Below are 20,524 nucleotides of genomic sequence, written 5' to 3'. Positions count from 1 at the left end.
CATTACCGCGTAGAGTTGTACGGTGATGTACCATCTGATGTAATAAAAGTGTTATCAGCCTCCTGGGACTGATAATTCAACACTTTTAAGTCTTCCCTGATGGGGGGACGCTTCAAAATGGATGCACACAATTGTCACTCAGGTCTCTAGAAGCTCAAATAAGTGGTTCTCAACTTATATCTCAAGAATATTTGGATTTCATTCAAGACTCAAATCAGAAAAAGGAAATCAGGAAAAATCCTTAACACCGGTTTAACCGACGATTAAACTTTTCTATACGTCGGTTGAACAAAGTCGGCAGAGTCTGGACAAGTCCATACACCGGTTAAACCGACGATATTTGAAATAGGACGTCGGTGCAGTTGTCCAGAGACTTCGTTTTTCAGTTGAACAGTGGACAACTACACTCACCGGTTAAACCGACGTTATTTGAAATTGGATGTCGGTGCAGTTTTCCAGAGACTTGGTTTTTCAGTTGATCGATGGATGACTACATTCACCGGTTAAACCGATGATACAACGGTTAATCTGCCCAAGCTGTAACGGCTAGTTTTCAGAAGGGGTAGTTTACATTCACCGGTTAAACCGACGATGACTATTGGAGCGACGTCGGATTAACCGGCGCTACGCAGTTTTCTGGCAGCTTTTTCTCCAACGGCTCTATTCGTGTGAGCTGCCTATATATACCCCTCCAATGGGTCATTTTACTACTCTTGACACCAGGCAACATCAAAACACTCATACTATAGTCAAGAGCCACCTTGAGCTTCATCATTTCACACACTTGTTCATTCAATCATTCAAGAAGCAAGATTAAGGACTTGAGTAGAGAGAAGCTTGTGTGCATCCGTTCTTGGTGATCGGTTCTTGCTCAAGTGAAAGGCCTTAGCTTGTTACTCTTGGTGATTGGCATCACCTAGGCGATCTTGGTGATCGAGGTGATTCTCGCGGAGCTTGCCAAGAATTGTGGGAGCCCGGAGAAGAAGATTGTACGTGGCTTGATCTCCACCACACCGGGATGGTGAACGGAGACTCTTAGTGAGCGCCCTCGTCTTGGTGACTTGGGAGGTGACAATACTCTTTGTGAGTGTCACAACGTGGATCAGGGGTGTGTGCCAACACATCAATACCACGGGAAAAATCCGGTTGTCTCTTGTCCACTTTACTTATTCAAGCATTATCTTTCTTGTAATATTTTGATGTGCTTGATAAAGGGATCATTCTTTGCTCTACCTTGCTAGGCTTTATCTCTTTTTATCTTTCCTAGCTTGCGTAGGTAGTTTAGTTACCCGGTTGGTGAATTGGTGCCTTTTTAGTTTTGCATAGGTTAAGATTGCTTTATCTTGTTTTAGAAATTGAAAAAGTCCCAATTTACCCCCCCTCTTGGTCCATCGATCCTTTCAACTTGCAACCCATAAATATTTGGATACATGGTAAAAAAATTTAGAGCTAAAATAGTCAAAATTTGGGAAATACTAAGCTGTAAACTAGGCATAAGAGAGGAATAAAGCATGGCAACTATTCATCATTACAACTTTGAAAAATATAAATATTCTTACCGCGCATGGGGAATTTAAATTTTTTTGTTCTTTTATCATAAATAAATATTAATTTTATTTTATTGTTTTCAAAGTAGGAGGGATACATGTTACCTTACGTGGGTATATATGAACATATATACTCAAACTGATCAGGAATTTCACTACCATAATGACTAAATAAACAGACACACGCATCGCAGTGTCGGATAAACGGCACAAAGAGAAAAAACTAAGCACAAACTATAAGTACATAAAAATAATTTAAAACTAGTCAACATAAAAGTGCACCACTTTTCCAACCACATACTATGCTATTTTTCTCTTGTCTTCATCGGGCGTCTTAACTGGCGTGCTGATAGGGTACAAGGTGTGTTTATCCCACTGGTCCCTGCAGAGCAAACGTTTTGATTTTTATTGTGCTTCCCGATGAATCTAGTCTGCTCGGGTTGCAAAAACCGGCTTGACGGTTCTACGCTGGAGTGCTGCAAAGGTGCACCCGTGTGTTTTGCGCGTGACGTGTCCTGTATTTTGTGATGCTTGTTTTCGCGTCAATACTTTGTATATTGCACATGTTGAAACTAATTAGATTTCTTTAATTCATGCCTAAATCAGATCCAAGATGGGTAGTGATGATAATGACACTAGCTGTTATCAACTTCGACCCTATTTATTTGCCCATAAGATTATATAATCCAGTTTAAAATCTTAAAAAAAATATAACAAGAAAACAAACACTCAAGCTTATTCATCATATTATATAATTTACACCCTACGGTACCCATCCCCAATTCTCGCAGCTAGAAATGCTATTTTTAGAGGTGGGTAATGCATCCGCCCCTGAAAATAATTTCTAGGGACGGGTCATACTATGATCCACCCTACAAATCAATTTCCAGAAAATTAAAAAATCAAAAAAATAAAATAGCAAAATAAAAAAAATATTGTAGCCAGCCACCACCACAAACCCCTCTACTAGCCTCGCGCATACCTTCCCTTCCATCATACTCTACCCTTCCATCACACTCTACAGTCACTTGAGACTCTATAGAGTATGCTATTCTTTTATATTAACTCTGTAATTGATTTGTAGGGGCGGGTGACGCCATCACCGGCCTCTGAAAATGATTTCTAACCGTAAAAATATTTTGCTACTTTATTCTGAAAACTCATATAAATCTTTACATATAGCAAAAATAAATAAAAAAGTGAAACTTCTGCACTATGCTTATTGTGAACCGTAGATAAAAAATATGCTAAGTATATTTCAGTGTATATAAAGTTATAAATTATAAAATTATAGGTCTCGTCAATCTCTATAATTTTAGTATAAAGTTTGAGTTCATCCGAGATCATCCGCCCCTAGAAATAGTCGGATGATGGCATAACCCGCCCGTAAAAATGGTGGTGGTTTCCGGGGACGGGGGACGCCATCACCCACTCCTAAAAATGTATTTTCAGGAACGGCTAAATTGCTACAGTAACCTAGCTCTATTTGTAAGAGCGGATTATGTTTTAGTCCGCCTAAAAACTTCCTACAAATTATTTTTATAGTAGTGTTATATAATCTATTACCTATAAGCTAAATTATATAATCTTGCTCGTAACAAACAAAGCCTTAGTACACATCGATGAGAACACGAATATGTTCTCTCCCTCGACAACATTCGGTTCCTGTGTGAAATTAAAAAGGCGGCAGCAGGGTCTTTTCCGACATTGGAAGGGCGACGAGGTTGGCTCTCTGATCTTTGCCGCATCAAGTCTCGATCGACACCGACGAGGCCGGAGCTGTCCGGTTTAATTTTCTCACCGCGGCTGCCGACTGCGTAAAGAAACACGAGAGGGCTAACCTCCGACATTCTTTATGCTTGTATTGCTATTGCATGTTGGAGCCAGCGAACTTATTTGCCTGCGGTCGGAATCCTGGCACCGAACTGATGCATTTCTCTTGTTCATATTGTAATGTTCAGTACACTTTCCTTGGTCAAAACACATAAATATTGGTCAAGTTTAAAATAGTTATTTGAATGTACAGTTTAAGAAATACCAAAGTCGTATTTTTAATACTAGTAGAGGATCATCAAAGAGAGTCGGTCCTTTCTTTTTTCTAAAAAAAATGGGGTTGATGGGCCATCTTTCTTTTTCAAGGTTAATTGATGTGTCATGTCTATGTAGGTGACGTAAGCACGTGCTGTGCACCAGCTCCTCTTGATGTGGCTTTGTCCCTTTACGAGAATTTTTCTGTTTTGAATGTTTTTTTCCAAGAATGTTTTATGAATTATGAGTATGTGAAGTACGTATTAAGCAAGCAAATCCAAAAAAAAAAATGTATCCCAATATTTTATGGTTACCTCCTTTTTGCTATCATGCTATGCGTATTTTAAGGCTCCTTCTAAGTTGTAAATATTCTTGGATTTTCTTACCACCTCCTGAGACAATAAAAAACGTAGCCTGACTACTCTTTGTGCCGGCTATGATAACGCCCTTGGGTGCCGCTGGCCTCCTTGGCTCCTTGGAGGCATCATTGTTGGGCCCAGTGAAAATATTTGTGTGGACTTGGCAGCACTGTATCTAACGTTGTGATCTTGTTGGAGACGTCGTCTTGGAGGCCCCTATTTTAATTACCACTAGAACATCAAGCGTGCTTTGTGCGCCCTATCGTGATTCCAATTTAGTACCTTACAAATAATTCAACTACCTCAGAAGATCAAATCATGTAGAGAACCTAAGCCAAATACCTCATAAGAAAAAACAAATCATATACATAATTGATGGCAATTTAAAATAAAGTGAATAAATGCGGTCAAAGTTCATTACGAGAACAAATTCATGGCAGATTATTGCCCATTTTGCTTGTTAATAGGATCCAGCCATGATGTTTAGAACCAGTGTCATTTCACAAAGCAAATCAGTCTACTAACGGCATGCATATTGATACAGCTGACCATGTGGCCTTGCATGCCCTATTATGACCTTAACTATATAACTCAACGATAACTAATCTTCAATCTGACACCAAACCATCGCAAATTATCGCAGATGCACACAAGAGAATGCAGTAACTTCAAGCCCTAGCCAGCAACAGATGACATATTCTTTTTTTCTTGCAGATAGAAGTTACCTGAAAAATAGTAACCACACCTCTTAAATCATACATAAAGCAGAGAACTGGGAGCCAGGCAACTGTTTTGTCCAAAGTTTGACTACAATCTCTGCACATGCCTATGTAACGACGCTATTTTACATGCAAAGCTAGCTGTTCTCAGCAGACAGCTAAGCAAGTATGGCTAACAAGTAGAACAAAGATCTTATACAAAGCAAAGAAACTATGTCAAAACAGTTAGAGAACAAAAACAAATGTGAATGCTAAATAGTTAGACAACTATCTGACTCATATTGAATAGTTCCACTATATTTGGAGCAGAGTTATATGCATCAATATTTGATAAAGTTTGTTCTAACCTGGAGGAACTAAAATCATAGGGCGTAGATCATCCCTTCTAGTACATATTTAAAATTATTATTCCAATTATTAAAAACAGGAAGAAATTAAGAAAGAATAAAGCACATACAGGAAGGCTGCTTTAGGTAATGGGAGATCATTAGAATTTAATCCTGTGTATGGATTGTGACAAGCACTATGCATAAACCTAAGCAAAATGCATGACGTGGTACAATCGGGGCGAGGAGACATTACTGACCTTTACGCAATATCGCAGATTGAGTTACATTGCAGACCAACTTTTTTTTGTCCAGTAGCGTGAACAGTAGATGGAGTTATTAGCAATCATTTGTGGCATATAACATAATAGTTTATGAGTAAAGAAAATCAATGCCAATATGGTTTACACCAACAATGAATTTCTTTTTACACGTCAAACTATGCTCCCTAACAAAACAGAACTGCTTTCGTCCAAGCATCATATAATGGTGACTATTTACTTCTTTCCTATCGTGATCAGGCATTCTATTTGTATGTTGAACTCCAAATAACTTATCAATCCTACAATAACCCCTATAAGCAAAGTAGTGGCCCAATTAATTTTCTAAAATCCTTGGGTGAAAAAAAATGAAACATAACATCATTTAATCAGATCCAAACCTAAAGCATCATAGGTCCATAACTCAAATTCTAATTAAGAGTGAATGAGAACATATTTGCATTGGCATCAATCACTGCCTAGTACTACGTTGCAATCAGGTTGAAAAGAAAATCAGAAAAACAGAAGTCCATATCAAACAAAAACTAACCATGTCTTGCTTATATCATTGTTGTTTTGCATTCTTAGACAAAAGGAAGCAACCTAGCATCCATACGTCAGATACAAATTACCAGGTACAAAATAGAAGAAAATAGGGAAATCATATAGAGATATGTAGAGAGAACTTGAGCTGCATGGTGGTGTAAGCAATTTCTGACCTCACATATGCTCTAGTGGCAGCAAGATGGCGTCATAGGAAAGGCGGAGGACCTCACAACGGCAAAACCTGCTGGGTGGTCATCGTCGATTTCTCTCGATCAATTTCCGCTTGTAGCTCGCTCATCCAGCGCCATCGGCCCGTCGCTAGTCGTCCTCCCCATGCCCAATCGCAACATCAAACATCCATACAGAACCTAGGGTTTGGGAAATCCGGATGGAAATCAGGAGCTATGAGAAGGGGGATTGAAAAAACAGGCAATAGGAATAACAAAACGTGAACAAAGGGGCCCTTTTTTACCTCAGATCCGTTTTTCCCTCCGGCGTTGAGCCTGCCAGAGCCCGTCGCCGCCGTCATGACGTCCTTGCTGCATGCGTTTGGTTCTTCGTGAGAGGGAGAAGGCTTCGTGGGAGGGACGGAGTCAGCGCGGAAGAGGACTGCGGACTGATTTCAGGAAACCCAGATGGTTTTTTGCAAAACTAGAACATTTAGCGCCTTTGGACGACTAGAACGTAGCAGAGACTATAAGGAGCAGTGGCGGAGAGGGCGACTGAGGCAGGCGAAGAGGGAGAAGGGAAGGGGAGGTGGCGGTGGAGAGGTAGAGAGCGAGAGAGGGAGAGAGAGAGGGTGGCGGCAGGAAGTAGTAAAGAGAGGGGGAGACCGTCGTGTGTCCAACCTGACCTGTGCACTCCTTCCTCCGAACCGTACCGGCCACCTCCAATTCCAAGCCTTCCGTGCCGGCCGTCTCCTGCCCTCCTAGCCGTCTCCTGCTCTGCCTCCGTCCCCGACCTTCCGCGCCGGCCGCTTCCCGCCCGCCTCCACGCGCTATAGGCCACCTTCGTGGGCGCCGCCGCCTCCGGACGGCCACCTCCCACCCGCCTCCACGCGCGTGGTTGCTCCTAGCAACCTCCGTGTCAGCTAGCTGGCCACCTCCAGCCCGCGTCCGCCCACACCGCAGGCTGCCTCCGTGCATGCCGCAAAGTCCTGCCTTCTGCTCCCTCTACGTGATAGAGGCAGACGGAGAAGGAGAAGGGGAGGGGAGGCGATGCTAGGGAGGGAGAGAGCAGAGAGGGAGAAGGCGGCGGCGAGGAGCAAGAGAGGGAGGGAGAGGCCACCGTGCCCCCCCCTCCCTCCGAGCAGGAGGATCCCGCGGGAGCAGGCACCGGCGGCGAGCAGGAGGAGCGACGGTCGGGAGGGGCGATGGAGGCAGGCGGAGAGGGAGAAGGGGAGGGGTGTGGCAGAACCAACCTGAATTACACCGGTTCAAGTACGTAAGTTCACTCTCAAGGGCTCCAACGTACTTCAAACGGTGTAATCCCTTGGCCTGTCGGGTAACGTCCCGATAAACCACCGAATGCAGGATCAAACAAGGTACCTCGCACGAAGGCGAGTCCAGAGATACAACTGCAATCATATTTTACATCACAAGCATTTATATTACAAGAATTTTTCCATAAGTAGTATCAGTTCTTAAACTGATAATTTATTACAATCCAGTTCGAAGTTTTAAGTTCACGGCAGTGGAGTTTAAAATACGACAACTATACACGTCGCCAGTACGGACATCATGCTAAGCCCTGGCATGACATCACTCGGTATGCTCAGTGTTGGCCGGGGACGGGTCCCATTCCATGGACCAACCATCGGGCAGAGCATAAGGCCATGGTACAGGTAGAGCAGATTCCTCAGGGATTACCTGAACAAAAGTCACAATACAAGACTGAGTATTCTAATACTCAGCAAAGCTTACCCGTTTCATGGTATATTTAGCCATGTAACTAGACTTATGAAGGCTTTAATGGTTATGGGTAAAGTTTTCAGCTGAAAAGCAACAAAGAGTAGATTCTTAATTTCAAATTTTAGCTTTCAAATTCTATGTGATTATCCATTCTAGATAAGCACTTATAACTATTCAAGAATGGTAGAACCTTTACCCAAACATCATCTTTAATAACCATAAAGTTTCTCTTGTTACTCTATGTGGCAAAGGGATCAAGCAGTCTCAATCTCCGCGAGAAACGGACGATTCCTGAATTGAATTTCAGCCTTGCAAGGGTAAACCTAACTCACACGCTTGGAACATCTAGAGATCGTTCCGAAGCAACCGTTTGCCTTTCATTCCGACTCGTGGATCAAATCCACCACAAGCGACTATAGAACCATACGCACATCCAATATGCAGGACGTATGTCTGTAGCGCGACTACATGACCATACTCCTGTCCGCCTGTGCGAAACGTACGCCTACAGTGTGCGTGACTGTAGGACGTACTCACATCCGCTGCGGAACGTACTCCCGCACGTCGGTGCATGAGCGAAAAACCAAATTACGAGTGGTGGGAGGTATGTCCACTCCTCGGGATGATTGGTTACTACGCTTACCGCTTACCATATTTCGCGCATGTGGCTATTACTTTCAAATGCTTAACCACCGCTACCACACACTGCGACCTTAGCCAAATTCATCAACACAGACGGGGTATCATCTCAACCATGATACTTCACACAAATTCCGTCCTTCATCCTTATAGTGATTGCAGGAATATAAACATTGCAACTCCTATATCGCGCGAGTGACAGGAAATCACCCGACTTCTACCGGTCCTATTAGCAGAGCATCTATGCGATAAGGACTCAGGCACAATACATAGATTCCTAGGATGCAATGCATCTAGGGTTCCATTTCATCTCCTAAACTTAATGCAAGATATAATATATAAATATAAGATTGCATAATGTAGTAATTTGAAATACTGGATTATGCACCGGGGCTTGCCTTCGTTAGTGGGGCTAGAGTCAGGGATGTTAGTATTATTATCTTCCGAACTTTGGTTCGGGGCTTCAGATAATCCCTTGGTGATGTTTACTTGGTCTTCAGAAATATCCTCTGCAGACTCCTAGGAGATCTCGTAGGTACCGTCTACGAAAGTAATTGTATCTACATGCAATGCAACATTACATTCAAAGTGTGCACATAAAACTATTTTACTTCACGATAAAGTTGCAATCCAACACTCATTTAACATATTACTCATATAACAACCAAAAAGATCTGAAACTAAATTTAGGTAGAGCTTTAGGTGGACAACTAATTAAAATTGACTATTTGTTGAGGATTACAACAGAGCTGATTGGAAACAACAGGGTTTTAGCCGATAGAATCGGCAAAGGAGGGAGTTATCTACATAGTTTTTAGGAAATCTGCTGATTTCTGTTTGGAAGAGAAATCGGCAGGTGCAATCCCTGTGTATGATCAGAGGGGATTAGCCGATTTGGGTTCACCTGAGGTCAAATCGGCTGATATAGAGAGTAACGTTGAAGGTACAGTACTCTAAGGATAGAAAAAGGAAAGATCTTACTGATTGGATTATCAGCATGTTTCTGGTTTATCCGATTGGTTGGTGCATTGGCCTTGGCCTTAACCGATTCATGTGCATCAGGTCTAGCCGATTGGATGTCTACTGGTGCTAGCTGATTGGCTAAAGCTGTATCGGCCGTGCCTAACAGAGACTCTTACTGTGCTAACTTGTCGATCTGTGGTGGTGTGTTTCGGCAGGTGCAGCCGATATGTCATCTAAATCGGATGTCTAGCTGATCACTGCGCGCATCGGCTTAGCCGATTTGTGTTTTTAGCAAACTAGTCGATCTGTAAATATCAGCACGCTAGTCGATCAGTGTATGTAACTATTCAATATTGGAAGTAGCCGATTATGCAACAACTACTCGACTCGTGTAGCATGTAACTATCCGATTGCGCATTGGTAAACTAGTCGAGAGTGTAAACATCAGTCGAGCTGATATGTGCGCATGTACTAGATTTGTGAATTGGTACAAATAGTCGATCAGTGCATTTGCAAACTAGTTGATTAGTGAACATCGGCTGAGCCGATTTGTGTACGTGTACTAGTCGATCGGTGAATCGGCATACTAGTCGATTTAGTGCATCGGCACATTAGCTGATTTACACATCGGGTAGAACTAGTCGAGTGATGTATTGGCATAGCTAGTTGATTAATGCGAGTGACTAGCCGATGGTGCATTGGTAGACTAGTCGAACTATGCATCCGTACGGTCTATGTCTCGGTGTATTCAGTCGATTGGTGGGTTGGCTGTGTAGCTGGTTTTCACCCTTAATGTTCTCCTACAGCTATAGGGGTACATCAGCCGTGTAGCTGATTGTCTTACTCTGCACTAACTGTGCCTAACTGAAATATGCTTAAGTATTATCCTAGGTAACTAGGTGCGGTTGCATCGACTTGATTATGTCAGTATAACAATCGAGTGGCGTACAGCCGATGGGTGTCCTACAGATGTGCAGCCAAAAGGCATGTGGCCGACAGGGGTGTGTTCTATGGGTGTATAGCTAAGGGGTGTGTGGCCAAATATCTTAGCTGATAAATCGGCCTATAGAAGTGTGTTGGCAGAGAGGGGTAATGAAGGAATTTGATATAGAAAGAGGCCCTAAAAGATTGCAAACTAGACACAGACAAGGTCATGATAGAAGAGCACAAGCACTCGTGTGAAAGGGTTAACTAAACATCATACATGTCTATCACAAAAATATGAGCTAAGACTATCAAACTTATCAGCAATGCAAAACGAAAAACATGCTATGTACCAAACATATCATTCACTCTTCTACTGGGCAGTCATTTATCGAGTATAGACTAATTTAACTAGCTACACTTAAACAACATGTTTAATTTCATAAAATAACTAGGGCTGGTTTCATTTTAACCTAATAGATAGGGTTTATACACTATAAGCATCTGATCTTAAAATTAAGATCTGATGCTACAAAAATTATAACAAATAGAACCAACAGAATCAAAATTACCCTAAAATTTTCAAAACATTTTATGGAGTAAATAAATCAGAAGAATTAATTCCAACTGTTAACACCTAGAACATGTTTTATATTTTAGAACAAACCACCTATAGTGCTGGAGCTATAAATTTAACTTAGCACTGGCCAAACATAAACATAGCTTCTGCAGATTTACCAGAATTTATCCTTAAAGAAATAGTGCTGATAAAATAAACACAAATAACACTATTATATCAAGATCTATTTTTATCAAGAGTTTCAGACAAGATCACGTGCTAAAACTTTTGTGGACAAGTTATAATACTCAGAAACATTATTTCAGAATATTTTCCTAATTTTTCATGAACCAAAACTTTTATACATGAAATAACTTCAAACTCAAGCCCAATTTCATAGCTTGAGTCACACAGTGCTTCTGTTCCTAAGATTTTTTATCATGGATTACATGTGCTAAGTAGAAGCTATGGGAATAGATTCAGCTATACACATCAACAGAATCATCCCTGAATAAATTCTAAAGATTCAATCAACATAGTACAAAGGTACTTAAAATCTTTGGTTAACGATCAATACTGGGTCTACAATTTTTACACAGATCTACACATGGTATGTACATCTCATGTTCCAAAAATCACAGGCAGCACAAGCATAGATCATGAGATACAATTAAATCACTCATTTCCTAACAATTAATCTAGAGTACAAAATAAACATAACTAACTTAAGTGCATAACAGAAAACTTGTAGATATTGACTAGTATAACTCATAACAATTGAGTTTGCTATTTTTAGAATTTTCTAAAAATTTCTAGGAATTTTCAAAGTTCACTGAAATAGATTTGAAAGACTGAGACTACTTTGCAGAAAGGACCCTAGAACTTTTCAAATCAAGGCAATCAAGTCCTTGGCCGGACTTGACAGAGGATAGGGGAAAGGCGGCGGCGTTCTGGCGAGGGGAGTCACCGGCGGCGAGGGGCCAGGGGTGGAGGAGCACAAGGAAGTAGAGAGGGACCTCGGGCGGCGTTCGGGTAGAGCTGGGGTGGTTGGAGGCGGGCCGGCCACAGAGCTCTGCTCCGGGCGGCGGCGGCAGGTGGTGGCGGTGGCGCTCCGGCGGTCGTGAGCGGCGGGGAAGGAGTCGGGGAGCTTCAGTGCGCTGTGGGGAAGCAAGCTGCGGGGTCGATTGGAGTCGAGGAAGGTCGGGGAGGGGTGCTCCACGGTGAGCAGGGGGGGCCATGGCATGCGGTGGCGCCTCTGGCGCGCGGGCAGGAGCTCGGCCTGGCTCAAGGAGAAGCGGAGCAGGTGCGGGGTGAGGCGAGGCAGCCTGGAACGCAAAGAATTGCAACGGGACGGCTGAGGATGGCCGGAGATTAGGGCTCGACGTGGAGGTCCGAGCATCGCGGCGAAGGGCACTCCGGCGGCTGACAGCTCTGTTTGAAGTAGAAAGGAGAAGAGAAGCCGAGTGCGGAAGAGAAAGGAGAATACGTTGGCAACTTGCTCACTGGCTTAAGTAGAAGGATGAGGAAGCAAGGGCACAGTACGGCAGGCGGTGGCAAACAGCGGCCGGCAGGGCACGGCCGAGCCGCAGGACCGCGTGGCGGCTACGAAGGAAACCAGAGGGGAGGGCTAAGGCGGTGACCTAGTGCCGAGACGATGCGTGGAACGGCGTAGAGGCTGGCACATGCGAGGCAGAGCGGCGGCACGGCGGTGGCAGGGGCGGCGCAGAGCCCGCAGAGAAGAAGCAGAGGAGGAAGAAAAGGGGGATGAATCCAGGGACTGGTTTGCAAAATAGAGAAATCCTAGGGGCTTATCGATAAACCATAATTTTCCATAAATCTAGGGCTCAAACGAGAAAATGGTAAAAACAAAAGTTGCAGTACTTTTCAAAAGCTACAACTTTTCTTTAAGGATCAAATTCAAAAACTCAAATTATCAGGTGTTATCTTGAACCTTGGACTAACTTCAAAACTATAAAGTTTTCTTATCCTCTTGAGTGTAAAATTCATAAAGTTCAGGACCTATTTGCAAGCTTTCATGTAATGTCATGATGACTTACATTATTACACTTTAACCCCTAGTAACTTTGAAAGTTACTTTTGTAAAATACTTGCATAAAAGAGCTCATACTTTTGAATAATTACACCTAGGTCCTTATCTTCACAAACTTCACTCAATTTCACACAATTTAACACATACATTTCAAATGAAACTTTTGGGTAAATACACATTTTTTTACAGGGGGTAAGGTAAGAAAAATGTGTTTGCAAAACCACCCTTCACCTGTTTTGAAGTTACCGCCCCCATCCAAATACATTTTGCAAAAACAACCCTAGTTTTTCCATAATTATAAAAAATACCCCTTATACTTGCATTTAAGTTTTTAAAAGCTTCACATAAATACACACAAGCTTTACACTAACAAGCACATACTTCACACTAACAAATAATGTGCCTAGTTTACAAGTACTTGAACTGTCACAAGGGGACGCGGCGGGGACACAGAAAGCAAAGAGTGAGAGAGAGAGAGGGCAACGGCAAGCAGGCCCGGTCCTGAGTTTTTATTGGCCCGGGGCGGAACTAAAAGGAGGGGCCCATAATAATACTATAAACTAATAGTAACAATAATAGCAGTAGTAATAAAACACTTCAATATATCCAAGGCAATATTTATAGCATGCAATTTATATTATTACCTTAAAAGTTTCTTCTAGCATTTCTATGCTCTGGGCTCTTGTTTCTTGGTTGGACCTGGCCCAGTTGTATGTATATACTCATGTATATGTATTTGGATTTTGGAGGCCCCAACGTTTTGGGGGCCTGGGGCGAGGGCACTGCTCGACCCCCCCCCCCCCAGGGCCGGGCCTGACGGCAAGGAGTAGGAGAGGGAGGGAGAGGGCGGCGACGAGCTGGGGAGGAGAGGGAGAGGGAGAGGGGTTAGGGTTCCGGACGCAGGAGGGGGTAAATGTAAAAGTGCCTTGCGAGGGGGTTTTTAAACAAGAGGGTATTATTGAACTTCTCCTTCTTTCTATCAAAATAAATATTAGTTTGAGGGTCTAAGTGGAAAATATTACATTCCGGATGAGTTGGGCTTAGTTGTAATTTATAGAAAAATTAGAGGACTCTTTTGCGAAATAACCAAATCTCGGGCCTCATGACATGTGTTCACCTTTTTCCCATAGAGTGCAGGGAGGAGGGCAAAGCCTAGGACGACCTTTTAATCAAGCTGATTGATGGAGGACACCTGGCATACGTGGAGGTGCCGCGCGAGCGAGAACTCCCCGTACGAGCAGTCTGCATCTATCTTTAATTTACCCAATTGTCTTAAGGTTCAGCGCTTCCCGCCCATACATGCTTAGTTCAACTAGGTACTCTCTCTGTTCCAAACTATTAGTTATTTTGATTTTTTAGTACATAATTATATATTATATTTAGATGCATAGCACAATCTATATATTAAAAAGTTAAAATGACTAATAAAAGGTTAAAATGAGTAATAATTTAAGACGAAGGTGTTGCCCACGTAGGTGCGAGGCGTTAGGTCCGATGCCTTGTTTTGCAGAGCTTTGGGCCTAGATCAGCTAAGTTTAGATTTAGGCGTGGAGTTGTTGGGATTTATGTTCAATTTTCCCTAATTAATCGAGTTTGATCTCGTTTCCTTAATATGAGGTAACAACTTCTTATATGATCATATGACAGTGCTCCTACCTTTTGCTAAAAAAACAGGCTTGCTAGCACCCGGACATCCGATAGGAAAGTTCCCATCGGACGCTCCGTTGCAACATCGAAACAAGACATCTACAACATCAAAAATATATGTGTGCAACATTGAAACATATGCAAAAAAAAACTAATTAAGTCGTTTGACTCTCGGATACGAAAATTCCCGCCGCAACATGAACACTATATTTCATGCAACATTCACCATGAAATATACGAAAATAATAGTTGCAACATCGAAGATCAACTATTGAACATATATCGGAGCATCGGAGCATCCAATTTTTCTTCTCCATCCGGACATCTGTGTCTTAGCATTTCTGGAAAACGAAAACAAATAAAAACATGTGCCATCACCAAAACCAAACATCATCCACAATTCAGTCTCACATGTTACGTAAAAATAATGAAATAGGTCAGCAGGCGAATTTTATTGGAAGAATCATATACGTAATTCTACAGTTAATCATAATGCTGCTTAATATAGTTTAAGCATCAAGATTATATTGCCAATGTACAAGTAAAAAATTAAAATAAGAAGTAGCGCAGATTATTAACATTTGATTTGGAATAGAAATTACAGTGATGATTGTTGAGCATGTAAACCACATTCCAATACAATGGAACCCATTCGATGAGTGACCAATGTCACTTGTTTACAGAACAAAGCAATGAAGCCCTACCGGTTTGCCAAGGCATTCATATCTAGATGACATAATATGCAGGCAGGAGGCTCTTAACATTGTATTCTTGACATACACGCCCCTACACCTATAATTAGCTCTGCAAAGAATGCGTTCTCTGTTCCTGCTCCACTGCACATAAATCAGTTTGGCAAGTGAGATTGTGTCAATTGATAAGGTCGGATTTCTGATAAACTATGTGTTGGCCATGAACGAGTTATGAAATACTAGCAGAAGTTTTACAGAAAGCTCTATGTGCATCCTTATTCTCTTCAGTTCCAGTCAGTAGGGACCTCCACTACCATTACATTTTCTATGCAACTTGGAAAAAAGGACTATGCGAAGGATGTATGCTGCACCAGGTTTTTGTAAAAGTTGACAGCTAATGTTGTTTAACAAATCCACAGAGAAATGTAACAGAACACCAAAACAGAAACCCCATTACAAAATCAAGAGAAGAAATAATATGCATAAAGATTTAACTTCTAAAAGAATGATATGTGCTGATGACACTGGTATCATTTATGAAGAAGCAATAACTCATAAACTAAAGATGGAAAACTACTGTGCAGCTGCAGACCCCCATATAGCTGTTCAACTAGACGAAACACCTTCACATGAAACAGTTGTATTGTGGTTCAAATCTCAAGTGTGTTTTCACACCATTTTCATCAGTCAGGGATTCTTTTGCTTGCATACAAGTGTCTAGGTTACAGTCCATAGTGTAGTCCAAGTTGGAAACTACATGTTACAGTTTTCAACTAAAACAACTAGGAAAAGACAACCGAGTAACAAATGTGTGTTGCTACCGCTTAGAATTAAAGGTAATCAACAACAAAAAGAAAAGAAAGAAAAGAATGCATGAAGCAAGATACAGATAACATCTTCCTCTAAAACCGGTTTAACATAAAGTAGAACAGCGCAGCTATTTGTGATTTACCTTCCAGGGATTTCTCAAAGTTCTCCAGCTGGGAAATAAACCCCTCATTAGGAGCCACTTGAGGTCGTTTGCTTCTAACTAGAGATAAGGCACTTTTGAGGCTCATTCGATGCTTCTTCATTAGATATGCAACAACAATTGTCACACTGAACATTTGACAAAGATAACTTAGTGGGAACCCAAAAAAATAAGTAATGCAGTATAATATGATATTTATGAATTAAAACATTCAATGTGAAATGGTTAAGGAACATATCATTGCATCCTTTATCCAATAAATGAATTTTTAGTGGATGGAATACAACTGGCTTGAGAAAGGCAAGGTGTTATTGACATATTCTGCTATAAATCACAAACAGTTAATCAGATCTAGCAAGTATAAAATGTTGATAAAAATCTTTGCATGTAATGTAAGTGACGAAAGATTTTGTAACTGTAGAGATTATTCTAGAGTAGCACATAGGTCTTCCATTATTAAGTAAACATCCAGGCATAGTAGATGCATTGTCAAAATATAGAAGTCTTTAGATTGACTTCTATCAGTTTGCTGTGAATTTCTATCACTCGGTCCCAAATTAACCAACTTTAGTAATTAGACTGACGACTTAGCAAGCCACACAGGTTGCGTTGAAAGTTCTGTGAAGTGACATACTGCAGTAATGGGCCACTTATATCTTGATCCTAACTCTTTGGATAGATATGAACTGATTAGTCATGTTTGACACAGGAGAACATTTTGATTACCTCAGTGTTGGCAGCTTTCAAGCAACATGGTGTTGGCAACATTGTTAATTCTACTGTTCAATATATTAAACATGATCTACTGGAGGCAAATCATGATCATGCTAAGAAAATTTCAGATGCTGTATTGAAACCACACACCACCTCATGATAGCCTTATTGTACCAATCTATCAAATGAATAAACTAGCTATTTCCCTTTACCACCTCACTGGGTTGCTGGTAACGTAAGCAAATGTTTGAGTAGTTAAAATGCGGGGGGGGCGGGGGGTGTTTTGGAGGGAAGGGAGAGAGGGATTACCTCCTTGACCGCCCAGCAAAGCAATGGACTAGCACATTGCCTCCAGAGCTTCTAGCTTCATCTATGAAACTAAAGCATTCATCAAAGTGCATTAACAGATCAGTGTCAGGGCTGTCAAGTACTACATTGATAAAACAAAGCATGGCTTAGTAGTGCATGATCTTGGATATAAAAGCAATGAAGTTGGTAAAGGTATTATCCAAATCAATTAAGATTGAAAAAAAATGTCAACAGAACAAAGTGGCAAAACTATCAGAAAATTGAACAATTAATATTTTATTTTCTGTTTCATACAGACGATGAAAAAGGACTCAATTTTCCAGGGAAGGACAGCTTTCTCTTTTGGCGCACATTTCAACAAATTTGAATAAGGAACCCATCTGTCATATCTGACAGAAACAAGTAGGGCAGGCCTGCTGGCTGCATAGCAGTGCAGCAATTTCCATATGGGCTGGACAAAAACCAGAGATGATTTGGGCTAGGTTAAGTAAATGATGTGTTATGGACTCCTTCGTTGGCCAGACATATCAGAGGAGGTGGCGCTACAACAACCAGGAGTAGATTGGATTAGTTAGTTAGCGGCAGGGATTATTTTCAGCAGAGTTTGTTGCTTTTGTTTGTTAGGCTCGGCAGTATATAAGCCGTAGCTTAGGAGTCTAGGTATGAAGAATTTGAGTAACGAGTCTTCCTCAAGGAGGTCGGCCTCTGCTCAATCTGCCATTGTTATCTCTAATCTGTCCTCTTAATAAAGCCTAGTTCCCTGCCCCAACATGATGAACTATAGATTTGTTGACTAAACTAAAACTATATCTGCAAACTTTTAGTTTCAGTGAACACATCGCACAAAAGATCTGCTCAAGCAGCCAGAGAAAATGGGGTCACAAATGGCCACTGTGGTAGGTTGTGAAGATGGCACATCTGGTTTTGCTCATCTTAGTCTATGTTTCCTACATCTGGCCTCCTGTTGTGAAGATGGCACATCTGGTTTTGCTCATCTTAGTCTATGTTTCCTACATCTGGCCTCCAATCTATGGATTTTCACTAATTTACTACTTGCCTAACTCAAAATATGTTTTCCTATACTCTGTTAGCAAATAGTGCATGAAATAGTAAATAATTACAAGTTGAGAATGGGACATGTGGCAACACATACACCAAATGAATATATCAGCAAGACACGTGAAGATAATTTTCTAGAGCCCAAGGAGGTGATCGATCATATCACACACAGGGGCGACGCCAAGTTCATTCACCATGGTGCACAGGCACCAGGGTACAAATCAAATTATAGTGTTGTTTATTGAAGCTTTTCTTTCAAATTTTGTGGCTAATATATAAATGATGAAGTCCGGCACCAGGGTCTCCGCTGATCTAGCCTTCCCACATGGTGCAAAGGTCAAGGAGAATGAGGAAGTTCCTGGTATCATCATGGAGATAAGGAGCATAATAATGCAACAATTGTGTTTTGCTTAAATGAAAGTTTCCTTTGTAGTTCAAAAATTTTGCATAATCGGCACATGACCAGTACTTTGCTCAGTGTAGCAGGGCCAAAAAGTGTGATGCATCAGGATTCCTTGCTCAAATTTCATAGTGTATAATTTCAGAAAATAAAATCTAAACTATGTTTTCAACAGATATGAAAACACACGTGCAGTTTTGCAAATTTATCAAGAAAGAAAGGACAGGAATTACCCTCGATCTTCTTGTAATTGAATTCAGCTGGAAAAGCTGGATTCAATGATCTTGCTACAATCAATACATGGGTGATGTTCAAGCTCTTAAGAGCCTCCTTGTTCAATGCTGCGCCAACAGATCCCAAGTAAAGACCCTACAAGGTGTGACAATCAAACATATGCAGCAGTTTTAACATAACAATTTCATTATTAAACAATATGGTACACAAGAAAAATTCGTTTCTCCTAACGAGAACACATCAGTTGAACTAATTGAGATGGGGAGCTCTTCTTAGTGAAGATAAACACTATTATCCTCTAAGAAAACCACAAACAGAAGGTGACCGATGTCCTAAATGCAATATCCCAACGTCAGGCACCAAGATCGTCAGTGTCAGCCCCTAATCCATGACAGGGTCGTGTGGAACAGAGAGCAAAGAAACGCAGAAAACAGATCGAGTTGGAAAGAGCGAAAGATGGAGCCACCGGCGAGACCTGCTCGATGGGGCATGGCGTGTTGTCGGCCTTGCGGTACCGCGCGGCGCAGAAACCCCGCATCAGCGCCATGAGCACCCGGGCCTGCTGCTGCTCGTAGTCGTCCCTCCCGCGCTCATCTCTCTCCGCCGCTTGCCCCGCCCCCGGCACGGACATGGCTTCGCTCCTCCTCTCGGCGCGCTTGCTGAGGAGTTGGGACGGGAGATCGAGGATTTCCTTTCCTTGTCCCGGTGATTACTGCCGACCGAAGAGAGGCGAGGGGAGCGAGGAGGACCAGGGTAATCGCTACAGATGCCTGGCTCTCCGTGCCAACGAATATATGCGTCTTTCCGATTTTACCCCTCTCAGCTTCGCCGATGATTTCGCGCCCAAGTCCAACCACATGAAACAAGAATATTAACTTTTTATTATGTTACCCCATATGTTTTCTTTAGGGAAAGTTAACCCATATGTTCAGTATAGTAAAGTTTATGCATTTCCATAAGGTTGTAGCATCGTATTGTATTATATCAGTCAAGTTCATACTATCTCTATCCTAAATTTAGCTTTTCTAAATTTATAGATTTTATTATACACTTAAACATAATACATTTAGATAAACATAATACATTTAGATGCATAACAAAAACTATGAACTAACGAAGCCGAAACGACTAATAATTTGGGACGGAGGGTACCTATATTTGCATAATGTCGTATGTACTTAACAATCTTGCATCCCTCTTATGTGACACTTAGTCATGTTACAAATAAGGTGCCCTTTTTAACTATATTTTGTTTCTGTTCATATAAGTTATTTATTCCCCTGATATCAGGGCATTGTTGCAACTGGAATTGCTTTCTTTGCAGGTATGAAAAGTCACAAATGCTGCTTCAACACACCTGTAGTGATGCCAATTGTACTATATATCAAAAAGTACCATTTGTTGAAACACACTATTTTTGTGGATACGATCTTATTCCTGATGTTTATTTATTTTGCCTGCTGTTCCTCGATAATATTGATCAAGTTAGAACAAGTATTATAATAGAATGTAAGCAGGCTGAATGCTGAGGTGGAAGAGAGAGGAGAGGAGAGAGAGGAGAAGCGGGCTACCTAGACACAAGAAAAAAAACTTTATGAGAGAGATCTATGGGCTATGTATTAATGGTGAAGAGCTCACTATTGTACAGTACAGAGTGTAAAAATCTTTG

General features: G+C 41.5%; 1 protein-coding gene and 1 long non-coding RNA gene across 3 annotated transcripts; both read right to left on the bottom strand.

The window, feature by feature from the left end:
- Positions 1–4,330: 4,330 nt before the first annotated feature.
- LOC112895897 lies at positions 4,331–6,552 on the bottom strand. Its single transcript, XR_003229293.1, has 2 exons — positions 6,258–6,552; positions 4,331–6,153 (listed from the first exon to the last, which is right to left on the bottom strand). It is a non-coding gene; the product is annotated as an uncharacterized LOC112895897 (long non-coding RNA).
- An 8,043-nt stretch (positions 6,553–14,595) lies between these two features.
- On the bottom strand, positions 14,596–19,660 carry LOC112894120 (dual specificity protein phosphatase 1B-like). Of its 2 annotated transcripts, none has more exons than XM_025961732.1 (5): positions 19,331–19,660; positions 18,855–18,990; positions 17,163–17,283; positions 16,122–16,267; positions 14,596–14,818 (listed from the first exon to the last, which is right to left on the bottom strand). In XM_025961732.1, exons 1-5 carry the CDS (start codon positions 19,484–19,486, stop codon positions 14,742–14,744), a joined length of 636 nt encoding a protein of 211 aa, XP_025817517.1. In that variant the 5' UTR covers positions 19,487–19,660; the 3' UTR covers positions 14,596–14,741. The 2 variants fall into 2 exon arrangements, with proteins under 2 accessions (XP_025817517.1, XP_025817518.1); XM_025961733.1 differs by lacking the exon at positions 14,596–14,818 and adding an exon at positions 15,020–15,313 and having other exon boundaries at positions 19,331–19,656.
- Positions 19,661–20,524: the final 864 nt, after the last annotated feature.

This window comes from Panicum hallii, chromosome 5 (assembly GCF_002211085.1).
Source record: "Panicum hallii strain FIL2 chromosome 5, PHallii_v3.1, whole genome shotgun sequence".
Taxonomy (NCBI): Eukaryota; Viridiplantae; Streptophyta; class Magnoliopsida; order Poales; family Poaceae; genus Panicum; species Panicum hallii.
The sequence above is the reverse complement of the archived record's forward strand: the minus strand, read 5'-3'. Positions and strand labels throughout refer to the sequence as shown.